At 54.3% G+C, this 20517-nt stretch overlaps 1 protein-coding gene across 11 annotated transcripts in view; it reads left to right on the top strand.

Moving 5' to 3' along the window:
* Positions 1–20308, top strand: part of PRELID3A (PRELI domain containing 3A) — a 30851-nt gene extending 10543 nt beyond the window's left edge. For 2 of the 11 annotated variants that reach the window (XM_074352366.1, XM_074352367.1), the window contains exons 2-7: positions 798–1126; positions 9521–9689; positions 10194–10283; positions 10867–11021; positions 11348–11450; positions 12325–20308. In XM_074352366.1, coding sequence (XP_074208467.1) covers positions 9552–9689; positions 10194–10283; positions 10867–11021; positions 11348–11450; positions 12325–12378 — 540 coding nt within the window. In that variant the 5' untranslated portion in view covers positions 798–1126; positions 9521–9551 and the 3' untranslated portion in view covers positions 12379–20308. The other 9 variants (XM_074352369.1, XM_074352370.1, XM_074352368.1 and 6 more) reach the window with 8 other exon arrangements.
* Positions 20309–20517: the final 209 nt, after the last annotated feature.

Below are 20517 nucleotides of genomic sequence, written 5' to 3'. Positions count from 1 at the left end.
CCGCGCATGGTAGGGCAGAGTACCCCCAGTCATCACTTGGCAGTGATCAGGTGTTCTTCTAAAACTGCTGGCCACAGTAGTGCACAAAAATCATAAAGTTCCTAGATTTTTCCTAGTTGTATCTTCTTGCGAGAAAAATGAGAACTGTTTTGGACACCAGTCCCCTTGGTCATAAGCCGTCTTTGCAATGCCAGAGGCATTAAGGGATTGGACAGAACAAAGTGCCCAGGAGCAGAAATAAGGAGTGACAGTCTGGCTGTATGCTGGAGCTGTGCTTCAGGAACTGTGTGTAAGGCTGGGACATAGAAGCACGTGCCATAGAAAGTAAAAGGTCAGAAGTGTACTCTGTTTTAATAAAATGTGAGAATGTCTCGGCTGTGTTGAGGTTCGGGATAGTTCTGACTTTGGTTGGAGAACTTGCCCCTAGATTCCAGTAATGTTCCTGCCTAGGCTCTGGGCCTCCTGCCCTCTGGCCCTGACCGCCAGCGGGGTGAGGGGGTCCCTGGAAAGCACACCTTCCCGATCACTGCATCTGAGGATCAAGCAAATTAAGAGCCTAGTGAAGAGCACCGCTCGCTGACAGTGGGTAAGGACCGGGCCCCTTACCTGCTGGGAGATGGATTTTTGTCCCTAAATTAAAAAGCTATTCTGCTACAGTAGTCTTCAAACTTACTTATTCTCAGCAGCAGACTCGTAAAAGTGAAATTTGGACACAGAACTTAGTACATAGAACACGAATAGAGAAAAAAACAAACATTAGGACTGCTGGTTGAAAAACCTCTCGATTTACCCCACAGGTGATCCCCGCAGGCACCAGGGCTTCCTGGACTTCAACCAGGTGGTTCTGCAGTGGTGACAAGGGGTGGAGCCCCTCCCGCCCCGGCCGAGCCTCTCCCGGGTACCCTCGGAGCCAGCCTCGGCTCCCTGAGCAAGCGGTTGTCAAGTGCATCCTGTTTGCCAGCTGCTGAGACAGAGCCTGGGCGCACAGAACTGAGCCAGGCCCGTCCCTCCCAGAGCTCAGTCTGGTGCAGGGCGTCTTTCCAGACCTTATGGCCCCAGGATTGCCCCAGCTGCCCATTAACAAAGCCTGATCCCGGATCTCACCCCAGAGATGCCAACTGCAAAGGTAAGAGAGAGGCACAGCTCTTACCTGCCTCCTGAGGAGCTCTAGCCTGTGGGAGAGACGAACACACAGGTGCGGAGATGCTAGAACAGCACGTGGAGCATCGGCGGGGGTGTGGGGAGCAGCCCCAGGAGGACCGAGGAGCAAGGGCACCCCGGGGATGGCCAGACAAAGCTCGGGGGTCAGGCTGGCGGGACACCACTGAAGGGCCAGCTAGGAGGCTGTCAGGTAACCTGGAGAGGGGTGACAGTGGCTGGAGTGGGGCTGGCGTCCTCACACAGTCATGGCGACGCCTGCCACTGCTCTCGGGACTTTATGTCCGCCCTCATTCTTTCCCACAAGTCCCACAGGGTCCTACTATTAGTGTCCCCGTGTCATGGGTGGAGACTCACGTCAGGGGGGTTAGCAGTTTGCAGAAGGGGGGCCAGGACTGGATCCCAGGTTTGTTCCTCTTCAAACCCGTACCTTCAGCTACAGCTGTTACATCATACTGGCTCTTCCAGAATCTAGGATAAGGGATGGGCTGAAACAGTCTGTAAGAGGTGAATCCCAAAGGATGACTGGTTGGATGGAGGGTCAGGGTTGCTCTAGCTCGGGGCGCCTGGGTGACGCCGTGAAGCTGAGCAGTGAATCCTGGAAGACAGGGATGCTTGGCAATGATGCATTTGAGGGGAACGTAGGGGATGCCTGCGGGCAACTGGGCAGGTGGGGAGAGATGGGATGGAGGTGCAGGCTGGGGAGCTGGGGAAACTGTGACACGCAGTGAGTCCGCTCAGGGAGAAGGTACAGAGGGAGACAAGAGAAGGATGGGGAACAGAGAGGGCGCAGTTCCCAGGAGAGAGTGCCCAGCAGTTCTCAGGCAGCACGGGCCGGGGGAGGGGCTGGAGGACCTCCTCTGGGAGGAGGTGGGCTGTGGAGTGGACGGCAGAGGGCAGTGGGAGGGGCAGGTGCGGACTCTCCCTGACAGGTGCAGAGGAGGAGTGGGCGCAGCCCGCAAGATGCTGTGGCTGCTCACGGGGAAGGGTGGTCTTTGACTGAAAATGGAGGTGGCAGTGCCGGACTTGAGGCAGGGTTACTGCTCAGCAGTCAGTTACGTGTGCCTGCTGTATTTCGGAAGTTCCTGGCGGTCATAGCACGTGGGGGTGAGTCTCAGAGGGAGGCGTGTACAAGTGGTGATGTCACCGCAGAAGGCTGACACCTGAGCCGGGTGTGGCTGGCCGGACCCCACAGCCGTGTGCCAGGTAGACCTGAAGGCATGGCAGGCCCAGGGACAGCGAGACTGGGGGCCACCCTCAGTCACGCCTGCTCTGGGACCCCGGCTCCGCCACGGAGGAGTGTCTGCGCTGAGAAGGTTCCTGGCCAGGGCCTCACCTCCCCACAGACTCTCACTCCAGTGTCCTCTGATCCTCACCACCTGCCCCATTTCTTCCGCCTCATGCGCAGTACGTGTTTGTGCAAAATGCCTATTGTATATAATGATGCTTTTTAAAACCAAAACGACAGCCCTGAGCCCAGAGCCTCACGCAGGGTGTGTTCCACAGCTGGCCTGGCCACACCGCTGGTCACTGCAGCACGGCCGTGACGGGGACCCTCACAAACGCGGTCCTCCTGTGAGCTCTGCCTGTGTCAGCCCCGTGAACCCCGCCTGCTCATTAGTACAGCACCTTGAGAGGATCACCAGGAGGTTAGAGTCACAGGTGGGAACGGCCAGTGAGGCCTCTGGCTGCCCCCTGCTGTCTCCCCTTCACTCACTCCCCGCGCAGGTGGGCTCCCCACGCCCACCCAGGGTCGCGCAGTGGCTCAGTAGCCAGCTGATGGAGTCTGTGCCTCCTGCCGCAGGCCACCCTGCAAGAGCCACCCTGTTCTCAAACTAGCATCTCGCTTTAGTGCACTCGACGGCTTTGTGGTAGCGCAGGGTTACAGGCCTAACAAGGAAAAAAGGACTTCCCCAGGTGCAGAAGGGGAAGAGCCTCTCCTCCCCGGGCTTGGAGCAGCTACTCTCCAACACTTGTCAGTTCCTTGTCTTTTTGAGACGGATGTAAACGTTTGTAAAGGCTGCGCAGGCCTTTTGCCAGTTGCAAACCCAGGATTGTTTTCTCTCCAAGACGTGGGAGCCATCCCTTTGAAACGTCAGCCTCCATTTCCCCTGTGGATGAAACAGTAGCGAACCCCGTGGCCGCGCCCACTGCCAGGCGGACTGAGGGTGCGCGCCGACCAGGTGCTGTCGCGGCCCCTCGCGGAGAGCGGGGACGAGGGGGTCGCAGCGCCTGGTCCACGAGGGGTGGGCTTCCCTGGGCCTTCAGTCCTGTGCGGGGCGTGCGCCCTGGTCAAAAGCAGGCCTACCCACCACCGACACCGGTTCCCTCCTCTTCCACTCCTGGCGACCTTTCCTTTGTCCTTCCCCCAGGGGACCCGCCGGGCTGCAGGGGGGTTGGGGGCGTTCAGACAGCCTGAGCCGCGGGAACGCGGACGAGCCCCGCCCCCGTCCCCGCAGCGGGGCCCCGCCCGCCGCACACGTGACCGCCCGCCTCGCCCCTCGCGTCCGCACGCCCCGCCCCGCGTGGAGCGGAGCATCCCGGCTGCAGCATCCCGGGGCCGAGCATCCCCAACCCGCGCTCCGCGGCGGCGGCGGCGGCGGCGGCGGCGGCGGCGATGAGGGTCTGGAGCTCAGAGCACGTGTTCAGGTGAGCCGGCTGCGGCTGCAGTGGGTCCGGACCGGCCTGGGCCTGGGCCGCGCCTCCGAGAGGGCGGGCTCTATCCCTCCGGGGCCGCAGGGCCGGCGGGGACGCGGTCCGAGGTCCCGCAGGCCTGGCCTCGCCTCGCGTACCGCGGTCGCGCGGGGCGGGGGCCGAGACCCTCCGTGAGGCTGGTCACGGCTAGGGAGGGGGCCAGCGTGGGCACGTGGGGGTCTTTGGCCCCGAAAGCGCGGTGCGCGTGGAATGCGTCCAGCTGAGTAAAGATGCCCTCGTGACCCAAGTGGCATCTTCTCTTGTCACTTCATCTGTGACATTTTGAGCTCAGATTCCTAATTTTTAAAGGAACAAAGATATTTAAATTCCCTGACCCCACTTAAAATAGCACTGCAGTTTTGAGTTAAAAAAAAATACTGCATGAAATAGAGTTGTCATCCTTTGGCCTTTTAATGTAAAATTATAGTAATTATCAGTGGGTTTAAAACGTCTGAAATAATTTTAATGAAATCTTTAGACTTGATGGAATCCAACTTATGTCGATTTTTGTTCAGCATGCACCCTTTCTCACCTGGGGTTCGGTTCCCAGACTGACTACAGAGATGTTATCAGTTCTCGCGAGGACCGACCTACCGGGCACCTCTGGATGCAGAGAGGAGACGTTAGGCCGGTGCTGGCGTCGGGGTGGGGTGAGGACCGCACTAGGAAGTCACGAAACGGCGGGTGGCAAGCAGAAGTGAATTGTCAGCTGTGAAAGGTCACTATGGATAAAATTCACATATTTAAATTAAAGGGTACAATCCAATGACTTAGTAAATTTGCGGAGTTGTACAACAACTCCACGGCTTGCTTTAGAACATTTCCTCATCCTAGGAAGATCCCTCGTGCCCACCTGCAGCCACTCCACTCCCCTCCCCAGCACCGGCAACCACTGACCTGCTTCCTGTTTCTCCATTTGCCTGTTCTGGACATTCCAAGAAAGCGCAGTCTTACCCCACATGGTCTCTAGCTGGCTGCCCTCACTCAGCGTGATTGTTGAAGTTGGTCCGTGTGTCCGCGTGCACCCCACTTCAGTCCTCACCTCATTCGTTTTTGTCCCCTGGCACATAGCAGGTGCTCAGTGAGGGTCTGAAGACTGTCCTGGGGACCAGATGCTCAGAATGAGCTGCCATGGGCCAGGCATGGGCCCCCTGACACTGATTTTTGAACTTAAAAGCCAAGGACCAAGCTCCCTGATGAGAACTGGGGACTGTGCGGCACAGCAGGGCCAGGTGACCGATGCTGTGTGGGGGCTCCACCGGTGGGGCCAGGCCAGAGCTGGAAGCCGTGGAGTTGTCCCCTTGCTTGGTGCCTTGAAATCCCTGGGTTTTTCTCTTTGAGGACTACACAGTTTCTTTCTCTTTCTGTGCTTGTTTTCTTTTTATATACTTGTTGAATATTTTATTGGAAATTAATACATTTACTCTTGAAAGCCAGAAAATAATCAGTCATAAAAACTTTCCATCTTACCCAGTTTTCCTCCAGTGTCCGCCCACGGAAGAAGTCCTGGGGACTGGAGGTCAGACACGGTGGAGAACAGTAGCAACTCCCACAGATGGGAAGGCCGTCTGAGCTGGGTGTGCCGGGGGTTAAGGTAGTTTAAATAATAGTGGAAAACATAGGACTGAAATTGAAACAGAGATAAAGGGGCACTTAAAAATTCACAGGCTTAAAAGTGCAGGTTTATAAATCTCATCCGCAAGCATGGACTGAGGTTTCAGGTGAACCTGTAACAAAATCTCCAGTTTCAGAGCCGACCTGCGTGTGTTTCTTGCAGCGTCAAGGCCGGACATCCCCTGCTTGGATTCCAGCAGCTCCCAGGAAAGGTCTCTAGTGGTCAGGGTCCGCCTCAGGGAGGCAAAGGTTTGGAGGAGAGGACGCCCTAAGGCTGGCTTGCTTTCTGGCCAGGAGCAGGGAAAGTGCCCCTCCTTTTTAAAACACGAGAAATTGAACCCTCCAGGTAGAAGCTGAAGTGCCTGCTGTCCCCTACTCTCCCCGCAGGCTGTCGTGATTATGAATTTGGCGGTGGCCTCCTCAGGCTGTGTGCTTTGAAGGTCCTTTGACACTTGCGTGTGGTGTCTATCCATAAACACAACACGATGTTGTTTGTTGTTTAAGCGGAGATTAGTGGCACCGTCTTGTCTCCCTTTCTTCTCAGCAGCGTGTTCCTGGGATGTGCGTGTGTGTTCACACACGTTGGTGTCTCAGCTGTGTGACAGTCCATTGAATAAATATGTCACCGTTAGTCCCTTCTCTGATTGAAGGGACATTGTTTCCCCCTTCTTACACATCACGCTGCAGTGACCACTGCTGTGTATGTTTCTGGTCTGCTTAATCAGGGGCCTGCTTGGGCCAGAAATCCTCAAACTCCAGCCTCAGAACCTCTTTAAGTTCTTAGGAAATACTGGGGGCCCCAGATAACTTTTGTTTATGTGGGTTAAATCTACTAGTGTTTACCATATTAGAAATTAGAACTGATAAATTTTAAAATATTTGTTAATTCATCAAAATTAACAATAATAAATCCTTAGATTAACAGAGAACACTATTTTAAACTTAGGAAGCCTGTGGTTTCCAACCCCCACCAAATAGAGTGCTACTGTTTTATTTACTTTTTGCCGATTTCTATGATGTTGGCTGAATGGAAGATAACTTGATGCCCACGTCTGTTCTGCGTTCAGTGTTTGCAGCCCGTTGTTTTTGTTGAGGTAAGTGATTAAAACCCAGCCTCCCGCGGTCTGGGAATAAAGCCCGGCTGGGAAGCGTGGGAGGACTTCAGCGGTCTTTGTAAATAGTCGAGGCAGTTCTTCGCTACTGCTGCAGAGCACGCAGACTTGTCAAGGTCATAGCGGTGTGGAATCTGACACCCACGAGGACCAGCCTGACTGGGCTGTAGCTGAGTGAGTCTCCTATGTGATCTGTGATGACCGCAGTGTCACTTGGATGTGTGGGTCACCGGGTGCCGCCGGGCCAGCGTCAGGCCCCGACGGTGACGCAGGCTTCCTGGGACCCAGTTTTCACCTGGAAGCTCCAGCTTTATCTTTGGCAGCAGATGTGCGGTGTTTCCCGCCAAGTGACAGGCCCGCCTCCATCTTTGCGCAGGAGCCCGGTTGCTCTGAGTAACCAGTCTGCGCCCTGCGCTCCGGACCAGCATGGCCTCATGTCCCCATGTCCTCGCGCAGAGGAACTTGGGTCCTTTTACCTTCTCAGCTGGGATGGACCTGGAGGCAGTGGGCTTCCTGCAGTGACCGCTCTGGGGAGAGGACAGGCTCTCGGGTGTCGGGGCCAGCAGCTCCCCAGGCACAGCTCCCGGAAGGTCTGGGCACTTCGCCTTCATCTTACTGTTATTTTAACTCGTTATTGTGGTTGTTTCAAAAGCCTGCAGAAGTGGAGACCAGAGGAACGAGGGCCAGGCCCCTCTCCCAGCTGTGGGGTCTCGCATGCCTGCTGCTCCTTCCCTGGGGGGTCGTAGCAGGACAAGGCACCCTCTGACCTCAGGCCACTTCCTCCTCCCACACCCGGCATCTGGCCTTGTGGGGAGTGGCCTTGCTCTCCCCTCCTGCCCCTTCATTGGCGAGCCCTGGACACCGTGGCCACTGTGAGCCTCGGCCAAGGTCACCACTGTCAACGTCAGGACCCGAATCCCGAGGACGAGTCTCCAGCAAGTCCCCTTCTGCCTTACACAGGGTCTCGGTGGGGGGCAGTTCATGTCCACCCGTGGGCCTGGCTTCCCGCTCCCTGGCCCTCACCAGCACCGGCAGCACCAGACTTCTCGGCTTTCGTCAGCCGAGTGAGTATCGGACTGTTTTCTTTAAGCAAGAAGAGTGTGATACTGACTTGTGGGCTTGAGCCTTGTAATTTCAAAAATGTTCTTGTTTGCACTTTTTCTCCATGGTTCTTTTGATGTCTGGAATTATTTTTTATGTGTTTTAAGTAGGTTGTTTTCAGTTGAAATCATCTGTCAGAAAGATGCAAGATTTCTACATAAAAGCAGTATGGTGTGAGATATGCTAAATAGAAATATTTGTCAACTTAGATGGTTTTAAGTGATTTTAAGAAGACATAGCCTGTTGTGCTGGAAGTAATGGTTTTATGGAAACTGCTCCGGGGAACTCGACTGGCAAAGCTCGCAGCTCATTTCGCTGAGCAACCCCCCAACCCCACCCTTGTGGATGTGATGCTCTCTCCTTCCCTAGACCCTGGTTGTCCAGGCCCTGACAGTTCTTCCCCAGAGAAGGCAGCTCCGTGTCCCCTGCAGCGTTAGCAGCACCAGCCTCCTCTGTGCCTCTATCCCTCTGCGTTAAAGCCAGTGGATGCGATGCGTCAGCTCAGTGGCATGGTTCCATGGTTTGAGAAAGCATTTCTGTGTTAAAGAGGGCTTTTAGAGCTGACAGGGGGGTGGGGGGAGCCCGTGGGATGTGAAATGGAGGAGGGGTTGGGTGCCTGGCTCCAGTCTGGGGTTTGTGGCTAACTTTCTGACCTAGGATGAGCATTCTGTCTATGAGGATAAAGTAAATTCATGGTCAATAGTTTACATGGGGAAGAACGTCAAACGTGGAACAAAAACCTTCAATATGTTCATAATCTTTGCTGTTTAATTTAGTAATTCCACTTTAGAAATTTACCCTGAAAGTTGGCCGTGACTGGAATTACCTGCCTGAAGGGACTGGTTAGATCCCCGCCTGCAGGCTGACCTGCTGTGTGGTTACTTAGAATCACAGTTCTGAGGACAGCCTCATGCTGCAGGAACTGTTCACCGTCTGTGAACTACACAACGTGGACGGTCAGTGGCATGGGCAGCGGGAGCCCAGTGTAGCTTGTAAGCGTGTCTGCACTGCTGTTCAGTCTGGGCAACGGATGGTGGTGTTGAGACACACAGACTCTGCAGGGGTCCGTGTGGCGTCTCCTGGGAGCACGAGCTCTGAAGGGAGACTCAGGAAGCTGTGCCCTGAGTGCCCGGACTCCGAGCCCCGGGCGGCCTCGGGCTTCCAGCCTAAAGGGCACAGAGTCCAGGAGGCAGGGCCAGCTGTGAGTTCCCCAAGGGCAGGCAGCACACAGGGACAGCAGTGTCCACCCCTCACCTCCAGGGCCCAGGGCCAGCACGAGGACACCCCGGGGACTCCCACAGACCCGTCTTCGGGGGGTGGAATTGTGGGCGCTTTTGTTTTCTGCATGCTTTTCGTATTTTCCCAAAGTTTGAATACACTGTTTACAATCAGAAAAATACGTAGCCACTTCAAGTTACAGACCCCTTAGAAGCTGGAACAAAGTAGCAGCTTGTGGACATCAGTGCTGGGGTGTCGGGTGGGTGTCATCTGCCCTGTGGAGGAGCCACAGTTGTGACGGGGGTCAGGACACGGTTGGGCGGGCCAGCCGCGCCTTCGTCCACTGCAGTGGGAGGTGGGAACGGTCACCGCCCTGTGTTCCATCCGTGGAGCAGAGGGGTGCGGGCGGTGACTGGCAGGGGAGCCAGACATTGTCTCATTGCCCAGAAGCCCCAGACCAAAAGTTCTGCATCTTTAGGATCTGGGGGCCTCAGCCAAGCTGGGCGCACAGCCCTGGGAGGGCACGGCCTGAGCCTGGTCTGCCCCCCACCGCCCCCTGGTCCCAGGAGGACCAGGGACCAGGGACCTGGGTCAGTCATACTGGTGGTCATGCTTCCCTCCAGCCACCCGTGGGACACGGTCATCAAGGCTGCCATGAGGAAGTACCCGAATCCGATGAACCCCTGTGTGGTGGGCGTGGATGTGCTGGAGCGCAGTGTGGACGCCCAGGGCCGGCTTCACAGTCTCCGCCTCCTCAGCACCGAGTGGGGGCTGCCCGGCCTCGTGAGAGCGGTGAGCCCGCAGCTGAGCCCGGCTACAGCCGTGTGGCCGGTCTACACCCGCCACCAGGCTGGCACCTATATGCAGGAAGTGACAACCTTCCCGTTTGGGAGTTTCTGGGAAGCCCGAGAGATGGTTTGTTTCTCTGTCAGTTGAGTTAATCATCCACCTGCGCGGTTCAGCACGCCGCCTAAACCACCTGCGGGGGGCCGCCGCCCCCAACGACCCCCCCCCCCAACTCCTGCGCGACCAGGTGCGGCCCGGAGGTGACTCCGCACTGCGGGGAGGGGGGGCGGGGGCGGGGGCTGGTCGACCCGCAGCTGACCTGCCCCCCGGCCGGCTTCCTCCTCGGTCGAAGCTCCATCACGCCTCTGTCCATCCGTCCCACCTGCGGCAGAAGCGCCTGAAGGCGCCGCACCTGCGCCCCCAGTTGAAGAGACAGCCCCTGATGGGGAGGGGCGGTGGGGTAAAAAGCCGCTTTAAGCGTGTCGCTGTGCTAGTGTCGCTTTGTTTCAGGTTTTGGGGACCGGCAGGACCATGACGTACGTCCAGGAGCGCTCTGTCGTGGACCCAGCAGAGAAGAGGATGGAGCTGTGTTCCGCCAATGTAAGCGCCGGCCCCGGAGACGCGCGTGGGCTCCGAGCGCGCCTCCGGCCCCGCTGTCTCAGGGGCCTTTCATGTTTCACGGGGAGGCGGGCCTTCCTTGCGTTTTCAGTCCCACGTAGTAAATGTGTAGAAGACGCACACGAGGACGTGAACACGGCTCCCAGCAGCCGCTGGAAAAAGGCCCTGCCCTTCCCTCCTCTCTCGTCTCCCAGTTAAAAGGTGTATATTGGCTGAATGCAAATTCAGAGACCGCGTGCTGGGAGCACGTGCGCTCCTGGTCTCCACCTGCACCGAGTCCGGAAGCCCCGCAGGTGCTTCCGCTTCTCCATTCCCGTCACGTGACGCGCGCGCGGCTCGCTCGCCTCCTCCCCCGGCTCCTCCCTCCAGAAGCTTGGCGTCTCCTGCCCCTGAGGTCTGGCGTGGCGGAGGCGCTCGTAAGACCTTTCCTGAGCCTCTTCGGCAAAAAAAGGAGGAAAACCTCACAGCACTGCTAGGGGCATAAAGTGACAGCCGGGCTCAGGCGTGCGGGGCGCGCGGGGCGCCGGACCCGTCTCCCTGGGCCTTGGTGTGTCCTCTGCTCCAGGCAGTGCGGGAGATGGGAGACTTGGGCAGTGGTCTGGGGAGAAAGGCAAGAGACAGAACCTGCAGCGCTGTTTCCTTCCCGAAGCTCACACTCACAAACGTGGTGTCGGTGAGCGAGCGGCTGGTGTACACGCCCCACCCGGAGAACGCAGGAAGGTAAGCGGGCGGGGGCTGGGGGAGCTCGGGGCCGGGGGGCGGGAGCTCTGGGGTAGGGTGGGGGGGACTCAGGGCGGGGAGGGGTGGGGGCCGGGGCTGGAGGGGGTCCTGGCCGGGGAGGGGCCCTCCGGGGGGTGCTCTGTGGTCGGCGTGGGAGGTTCCGGAGTCGGCGGTGGCGGGGGTTCCGGGCCGGGGAGGACCCAGGGCGGGGGTGCCCGGGGCTGGAGGGGGTCCAGGGTCGGGGTGAGGGGACCCAGGGCGGGGGAGGGCGGCCCGGACCAGGGGCGGGTGGGTTGAGCCCCGCTTCCCGCTCCCCGCTCCCCCAGGACGGTGCTCACACAGGAAGCCGTCATCACCGTGAGGGGCATCGGCCTCGGCAGCCACCTGGAGGGCCTGATGGTCAACACGATAGCGTCCAACGCAAAGAAGGTAGGACCCGCAGCCGCGGCGCGTCCGTCTGGGGAGGGCTGTGCGGGCCGGACCCGCCTCTGCGCCGCCCGCGTCGGTCCGAGGGCGGGTGTTCGCGAGGCGGGCAGGACGCGCGGGGTTTCAGCGGCGTCGGGTGGCTCCGGCCGGGCCTCTCCCCGCGGAGTCTGCCTGGAGGCCGCGGCCTCCCTCGGGCGGGACGTGGGAGCAGCTCCGCGGAGGGGCCGGGCGGAGGGAGCGCGGTGTCAGGACTGGGGGTCCAGGCGGCCCGCTGTCCGCGCCCCCACCTCGATTTCTGGTCAGAAGAGGCTCTCCCTGCGGGGCGGTGGGAAGGCGCCTCCGCCGTCCGGCCTCCCTCCCGCAACTCGGGTCCCGGCGAAGCCCGGAGCCCCTCGCGCGGCGTGTGGGCTCGTGGTCTGTCGCTGGCCGTCCGCCTGTTTCTAGAGCGCGCCGGGTAGAGGAGGGGCGGTAGCTCGGCCCCGGGAGTCGGGGCGCGCGCCTCGGCCACACCGCGAGCCCGGGCAGGTGCGCCAGGGTCTGAGCCCTGGGAGGAAGGAACGTCCTGGGAGGCAGGCAGCCCGGTGAGGCCAGAGTCGCCTCACGCCTCCCTGAGAGAGGTCGGGAAACTCAGGCCAAAGAAGGTCCTTCGTTTCCCTTTATTTCGGGGGCGGCGTGTGGGGGGCCCGCGGGGGGGCCTGGGCAGCGGCGGCCTGGAGAGGGGGCGGAGGGGAGGTGGCGGTGGCCCGGGGAGGGGCGGGCCCGCGTGGCTCCAGCCGGTGCGGGAACGCTGGGCGGACCCCGCGCCGCCTCACTTCTGCGGCCCGGAAGCCGCGGCGGGACCCGGCCTCTGACCGCGGGCCCTGCTGTGTCGCTGCAGGGCTGGGCCGCCATCGAGTGGATCATTGAGAACCCCGAGCGCGCGGTGAGCTAGCGAGGCCTGCAGCCCCGGGCGCGGACTCGGGCCGGGCCCGGGGCGGCGCTGACCGCGGGCAGGGCGCCGGAGGGCGTCCTGGAGGCCCGTCTCCTCCCGATTCGCCGGCCGGTTGGCGGCAGGACTTGCGCCCCTGCGCCGTCTCGTCCGGCAGGTGAGGCAGCTGAGCGTCCGCAGCGCGGGGCGCGCGGGGCCCGGGCCTCGGAGAGACTGATGAGTAGGAGCGGACGCTGTGAAGGGCCGGCCCGACGCGGGGAGCTGGTCACCCGGCGTCGGTCCAGAGTGTCCGCCTGGTCTGCACGTCGGGGCTGCAGCGGGAAGGCTTCTCCCCGAGCTTCACGGACGCCCCTGGTTCCCAGGCCGAGTGGCCGGAGTGTGAGCGCGGACTCCCCGCCGCCTGAGAAGGTCAGAGGTTCCTGCTCCTTCCGTTCGTTCAGGGAACGCGGATACTCCTGCCTTCACCTCCTTCCGCTGTCTGTCTGTCTGCAGCACGTGTGCACACTTGGCCTCCGGGGTCAGCCCTCTTTAAGAACTTCTTGCTGATTTTCCTTGAGCCGCTGGAGCCTAGTTTTGCCAGAGGCCTTCACCTTGAACCCAAGGTCACCATCTTCTTCCTCGGAGGCACCACTAGGGTGACAGGCAGAGCGCCTGCCTGCTGAGCGCCCTGCTTGTGCACGTGTTGTGTGGTTTGTGCGCCATGCGTGGTTTGTGTGTGTGGTGTGTGTTGTGTCTGGTGTGTGTGGAGGGGGTGTGTTGTGAGTGGTGTGTGCTGCATGTCTGTGCGGTGCGGTGAGTGTGATAAAACACTATTTTGGCAGTAGAAAGAGAAATTCTAGAAATATCCTAGGAGCAGTGGAAAGGAACTTCCCCCTGTGATGAAGGGCAGTTAGGAGAACCCCCAGCTTACACCCTACTCAGCGGTGGAGGCTGACATTCCTCTAAGATCAAGAACAAGATGAGGATGCCCACTGTCACCACTGCTATTCAACATTGGACTGGGCGTTCTGGCCAGATCAGCTGGACAAAGGAAAAGAAATAGGCATCCAAACTGGAAGGGAAGTAAAACTCCTGCCTTTTTCATGGAGGACGTCCTGTGTGTGGACGATCTCAGAAGCCCCACAAGAAGGCTGATGAGGGGAGTCGGCAAACACGGGGTGCAGGACCAACACGTGAATACTCGTGTGTCTCCTAAGTAGCCATGGACGATCTGAGAAGGAGATTAAACATCCAGTTTACAACTGCATTCAGAAGAATGAAACACATAGACAGATACAAACTACTGTACACAAAACAGGTAAACAGCAAGGTCCTGCTGTACAGCACAGGGAACTACATTCAGTAGCTTGTCATAAACCGTGTGGAAGAGAATGTGTGTGTCTGAACCCCTGTGCGGTACACCAGAAACTGACAGCTATGTAAACCAACTAGACTTCAATTAAAAAGAATAAAACACATAGAAATAAATCAAGACAATGGAGAACTTGTACATTAAAAATTACAAAACATACTGAAAGAAATGAAAGGAGATGTAAATGAATGGAAAGACATCCCTTGCTCGCAGAGTGGAAGACTTCATATTGTTAAGGTACTACCCAAAACCTTGTACAGGGTCAATGCAGTCCCTGTCAAAATTCCTACAACTTTTTTTTTTTTTTTTTGAAATGGAAAACTCAGTCCTCAAATTCATATGGAATTATAGGGACCCTGAATAACCAAAACAATATTGAAATAGAAGAAAAAAGTGAGAGGGCTCACACTTCCGTTTCAAAACATTTTTTTCCATTTTTTAAAACCATTTATTTATTTTACAATATCATATTTTTAAAATTGAAGTATAGTTGGTGTGTATTACATGTTACAGGTGTACAATGTAGTGATTCATGAATTTTTACACGTTACACTCCATTTATAGTTACTATAAAACCCTGGCTGCGTTCCCCATGCTGTCATACATCCTTGTGGCTTACTTTATACCTGAGAGTTTGCACCTCTTCCTCCTCCCCTCCATCTTGCCCCTCCCCCTTCCGTCCGTCTGCCCACTGGGAACCACTCCTCCCTTCTCTGCATCTGTGAGTCCGTTTCTTTTCAGTTATATTCACTGGTTGGTTGTATTTTTTTAGATTCCACGTATGTGTGATGTCTTACAGTGTTTGTCTTTCTCTGACCTATCTCACTCAGCATAACGCTCTCCAGGTCCATCCGTGCTGTGCACCAGAAACTAATACAACATTGTAAATCAGCTGTGCTTCAGTTAAAAAGCAAACCACCAAGCAACCCACTTAAAACATGGACAGAAGAACTGAACAGACACTTTTCCAAAAGAGGAAGTGCAGGTGGCCAACAGGGATGTGGAAAGTTGCTCAGCATCACTAGTATCAGGGAAATGCACATCAGAATCACAGCGAGACACCATCTCACGCCTGTCAGAATGGCCATCGTGGAAAAGAACACAAATAACAGATGTTGGCAAGGATGTGGGGAAAAGGGAACTTTGGTTGTACACAGTTGGTGGGAATGCAGATCAGTGCAGCCACTGTGGAAAACGGAATGGAGGCTTCTCAAATACCTAAAGACAGAGCCACCATATGGTGGCTGGCTTTTTTCTGTTCTCCAGTGATTTCCACTATGTCTTCTAGCTCACTGATCCACTCTTCTGCCTCAGTTAGTCTATTCTTGGTTCCTTCTAGTGTTACTCATTTCAGTGATTTTATTCTGCAACTCTGGGTATTCTTTATATTTTCCAACTCTTTGCTAAAAGCTTCGCTCTGTGCATCTGTACTCTTGAGTTCTCTGAACATCTTTGCCAAAATTACTCTAAACCCTCAGATAGATTGCCTGTCTCCTCATTACTTGTTTCTTCTGGGATTTTATCTTGTGCCTTGGCCTGGGAGAGTCCTCTGCTGCCTCATGTTGTCTGTCATTGTATTTGTATTTTTAGGTTGGTTACGTTTCTCGACCTTGGAGAGGTGGCCCTCTGTGGGAGACGTCCTGTGTGTCCCAGCAGTGCACTCCTCTCTCGCCACCCAAGGGCCAGGGTGCAGCTGGTCCCAGTGTAGAGTCTGGCCTGTGTGTGTGTGTGGATTCCTTCCACAGGCTTTGGGATTACTATTTTCTTGTTTCTGGTACCTGCCCCTGGTGGATGAGGCTGGACTAGAGGCTTAGGCAGGTTTCCTGGCAGGAGGAGCCGGTGCCTGCCCGCTGCTGGGTGGAGCTTGGTCCTGGACCTCTGCTGGGTAGGGCCCTGTCATTTGTGGCTCAGGAAGTCTGCCGATGGGTGGGGCTGTGTCCCCACCCTGTATGTTTTTCAGCCTGAGGCTTCCCTACAGGCTGTTGGGTGGGGCTGGGTCTTGGTGCTAATGATCCAGGCAGCCTCCAGGAAAGCTCATGTAGATGAACACTCCCAGAATGTCTCCCACCAGCTTTTTTGTCCGCTGAATGAGCCGCAGCCACCCCCTATGTCCCCAGGAGAACTTCCAGAACCAGCAGGCAGGTCTGCCTCTGCCCTTGGACCTGGTGCACGCAAGACTCTGCTTGCGTCCCAAGAGAATGAAGTCTCTGTTTACCCCAGTCCTGTGGGGCTCCTGGAGGTAAACCCCGCTGGCCTTCAAAACCAGATGTCCTGGGGTCTCCTCCTCCTCCCGATGCCGGGTCCCCGGGCTGGGGAGCCTGACGTGGGGCTCAGAAGTCTGTCCTGTGGGAGGGCCTCTGTGACAAATTCTTCAGCTTGTGGGCCGCCCCCCCGGGGGTGTGGGGCCCTATTATGCCGTGAATACATCCCTCCTACCGTCCCGCTGTGGTTCCCTCTTTGTGTTTCCAGTTGAAAAAGATCTTTCTTGCTACGTTCCAGTTTTCTTTTTTTTTTTGATGGTTGTTTAGCAGTCAGTGATGGTTTTGTTGTAGTGGCGAGGAGAGGTGAGCTCCTGGTCCCGCTACGCTGCCATCTTGACTGAAATTCACTCCCCCATTTCAAAACTTCTTACAAAGCCACAGCGATCAGAGCATTGTGGGACTGGCATACAGACAGACATATCGACCAGCAGAATAGAACTGACGGTCCAGAAGTAAGCCCGTGTATCTGTGGTCAGCTGATCCTGAACAGGGTGCAGCATGACTCACTGGGGGAAAGAACAGCCTTCAAAACTGGTGCTGGGCCAAGTGGAGACCAACATACAGGAAGATGAAGTTACACTATTACTCGCACCACGTACAGAACTAACGTGAGGGATCAAGGCTTAAACGTAGGAGTGAAAATTGTAAAACTTAGAAAACACAGGGATAAATATTCATGACTTTGGATTTGGCAGTGGATGCTCATGACAACGAAAGCATGAGCAACGAAAGAAAAACCAGATACACTTGACTACATTCAAATTAAAACCTTTCATGCATCAAAGGACGTCATCAGTTTCCAGAAAGTGAAAAGACAGCCTACAGAATGGGAGAAAAACTGCAGACCACGCATCTGATAAGGGTCAGCTGTCCAGAATGTGTGAGAACTCACAGGGCTCCGCAGCAGAGACAGACGCCCATCGATAAATGGCCGAAGGATCTGAACAGACATTTCTCCACAGAATATACAGAAGGTAACAAGCATTGGCAAAAATGTGGAGAGACTGGAGTCTGAATTCGTGCTGCTGGTAATGTAATACGGTGTAGCCACTCCATTCTTAGTTCTGTAACCAAAAGTTTCAAAACAAGTGTGCAAATACTTGTAGTGGAATGAGGATAGCAGCAGTTGTCACACTAGCTGCCAGGTGGACACAACCCATGTCTCTCAAGTGATGATGGATAAACAGAATGTGGTCTCCACACATGGTGGACTATTACTCAGCCATGAAAAGGGATGAAGTACTGACACCTGCTGCAGTGTGCATGGATCTCTGAAACATCATGCCGAGTGACAGAAGCCAGACACAAAAGGCCCCGTACAGTATGAGCCTACGTGAACGCAGTGCCTGTGCTGGGTGAGTCCACACAGACAGAGGGCAGCTGGGTTGTAGCAGGGTGGGGATGGGCACAGGATCTCCTTTTGGAGTGATGACACTGTTTTGGGGTGATGAGAATGTTCTGGGTGATGAGAATGTTCTGGGTGATGAGAATGTTCTGGGTGATGAAAATGGGGTGATGAGAATGTTCTGGGTGATCAGAACGTTTAGGTGATGAGAATGGGGTGATGAGAATGCTTTGGAACTGGATAAAGGTGATGGGTGGACAACAGCCACTGAATTGTACACTTTATAAAATGGTTAACTTTTGTGAACTTCACCTCAGTAAAGAGGGGGAAATATAAATAAATACACACGTGAGCATTCATAAAGCTGAGACATCCAAGAAAACATCGCTGTGCTGGGAACTCGATGGTCCCTGCGGTTCTGGTAATGATTTCGGTGCTGATTTCCCCACCGTCCCCCCTTCCCCGTTTTTCTGACACCCTCTTAGTCTTATGTTAAGCTGTCTGGATTGATTTTGCAATATGCTTATGTTTTCTTTCCTCTTTGTTCCACCCTCTGGGGGATTTCCCGGACTTCACCTTCCAGCTCCTTTGGTAACTGTCAACTGGGCGGACTGTTCTAAATCTCGGAGTCATCCCTGTATGTCATACCATCCTGTCCTTGCATCCAGACGTGGTCCCCTCCGTCCCGTCTCTAGAGATGAGCGTACCAGGAGCGTTCCCATGTCCCTTCGTGCGGGGGGGGGGGCTTCCGGGACACTCTTCCCACTGACACCCCATGAAGCATCGTCCTCCCCACTGTGACACTCTGGTCCCACAGCTTCTAGGTAGCTAATCCTGGAGGTAATGGCCTAAAACTGGTCATGGAGGGAGTTCTCTTCTAGCGGGAGGTGTGGAAATCTGTCATTGTGGAAACCGTGTAAATATTTTTTAAAATCTACACGTTTTTATTGAGATGTAGTTGTTTTACCACAGTGTATGTTTCAGGTGCATAACACAGTGATTCACAATTTTTAAAGGTTATATTCCATTTATCGTTACTATAAAACACTGTGTCCCGTGCTACACAGTACACCCTCGTGGCGTCTGTCTTATATGTGGCACTGTGTTGACCCCCACCCCTGCCCGACCCCCTGGTAGCCTCCCGTTGGCTCTCGGAGTCTGTGAGCCTGTGGGAACCACACTTTTGGAGCAGGGATGAGAGTGCAGACGGGTAGACTCTCTGGAGCGCTCTGCAGAGGTTCCTGCAGGTTCTGGAGGAAGGGAGCGTCTTCAGGGCGAGGGCAGTTGTCAGTGTTTGTCAGTTTTGTTCACTCGTTCAAAAAACCAGCTCTTGGTTCGATTGATTTTTTTCTATATTTTTTTCAAGAAGTTTTCATCTATTTTTAAGAGTTTTAAATCAAAATATATATTGAATCTTGTCAGATGTTTATTTACCATTTATTAAGATGATCACGTAATTTGCCCCTTTAGATTTTCTTAACATAACCCCATACTCAGTGATAAATGAATACTGAACCATCCTTAAACTCCTAGTATGATTCTTCGTGCTCTGCACTGTATTTACAATGTTTGGCTCTGTCTTGGTATCTGCCAGTGCTCTTATTTGGGGCAATTCTCACTGGGTTTTGGTGCCAGTATCATGTTTGATTTATGTGAAAGTTTTTAGAGGATGTTTTTATTGTGTTCTAGAACAAGGTAAGTTATAGTGAAATAATCTATACTTTAAAAATTTGATAAAATTTCCTAGTAGAACCACCTGAGTCTGATAATTTTTTTGTTTGTTTGTTTTAATAATTAAAAAATTTTCTTCATTGAAGTACCGTCAGTTACAGCGTGTCAGTGCCTGGTGCACAGCACAGTGTCCCAGCCATGCAGGTACATACTTGTGTTTGTTTGCGTTTTTTTCATTAAAGGTTATTGCAACATCCTGAACACAGCTAGCTCACCGTGCTGTTCAGCAGAAATTTCTTTAATCTGTTTTTATTTCTAGTGGCTTTGATGTGTAAATCTCAAACACCCAAATTTATCCGTTCCCACCCCCTTTCCCCAGTAAACACAGGATTGTTTACTGTGTCTGTGAGTCTGCTTCTGTTTCGTGGATGAGTTCATAATGTCTTTTTTTTTTTTTTTTTTTTCCTTTAGCATGTGGTGTTTTTCTTTCTCTTTCTGGCTTACTTCACTTAGAATGACCATCTCCAGGTCCATCCATGTTGCTGCAAATGGCATTGTTTTATTCTCTTTTAGGGCTGACTAGTATTCCATTGTATAAAGATACCACAGCTTCTTTATGCATTCATCTGTCGGTGGACATGTAGGTTGCTTCCATGTCTTGGCTATTGTAAATAGTGCGGCTGTGAACACTGGGGTGCATGTAACTTTTCGAATTACAGTTCCCTCCGGATATATGCCCAGGAGTGGGATTGCTGGATCATATAGGATAGGTCTGTTTTTAGTTTTTTGAGGAATCCCCATGCTGTTTTCCACAGTGGCTGCACCAAACTGCATTCCCACCAGCAGTGACAGAGGGTTCCTTTTTCTCCACAGCCTCTCCAGCATTTGTCATTTGTGGACATTTTAACGATGGCCATTCTGGCTGCTGTGAGGTGATACCTTATTGTAGTTTTGATTTGCATTTCTCTGATAGTAAGTGACATTGAACATTTTTTTCATGTGCCTATTAGCCATTTGTATGTCTTCATTCGAGAATTGCTTGTTTCGGTCTTCTGCCCATTTTTGGATTGGGTTGTTTGTTTTTCTTTCAAGTTTTGTTAGCTCTTTATATATTCTGGAAATTAAGCCTTTGTCAGTCACTTCCTTTGCAAGTATTTTCTCCCATTCTGTAGGCTGTCTTTTTGTTTTGCTTATGGTTTCCTTTGCTGTGCAGAAGCTTATCAGTTTAATCAGGTCCCATTTGTTTATTTTTGCTTTTATTTCTGTTGCCTGGGTAGATGACCCTAGGAGAACAGGGCTAAGATTCACATCAAAGAATGTTTTGCCTCTGTTTTCTTCTAGGAGATTTCTTATGTCTTGTCTCATATTTAAGTCGTAGAGCTATTCTGAGTTTATTTTTGTGTATGGAGTGAGGGAGTGTTCTAGCTTCTCTGACTTACATGCTGCTGTCCAGTTTTCCCAGCACCGTGTGCTGAAGGGACTGTCTTTTCTCCACTATATCTTCTTGCCACCTT

Source organism: Camelus bactrianus, chromosome 24 (assembly GCF_048773025.1).
Source record: "Camelus bactrianus isolate YW-2024 breed Bactrian camel chromosome 24, ASM4877302v1, whole genome shotgun sequence".
Classification (NCBI taxonomy): Eukaryota; Metazoa; Chordata; class Mammalia; order Artiodactyla; family Camelidae; genus Camelus; species Camelus bactrianus.
This window is presented reverse-complemented; position numbering and strand designations above follow the sequence as displayed.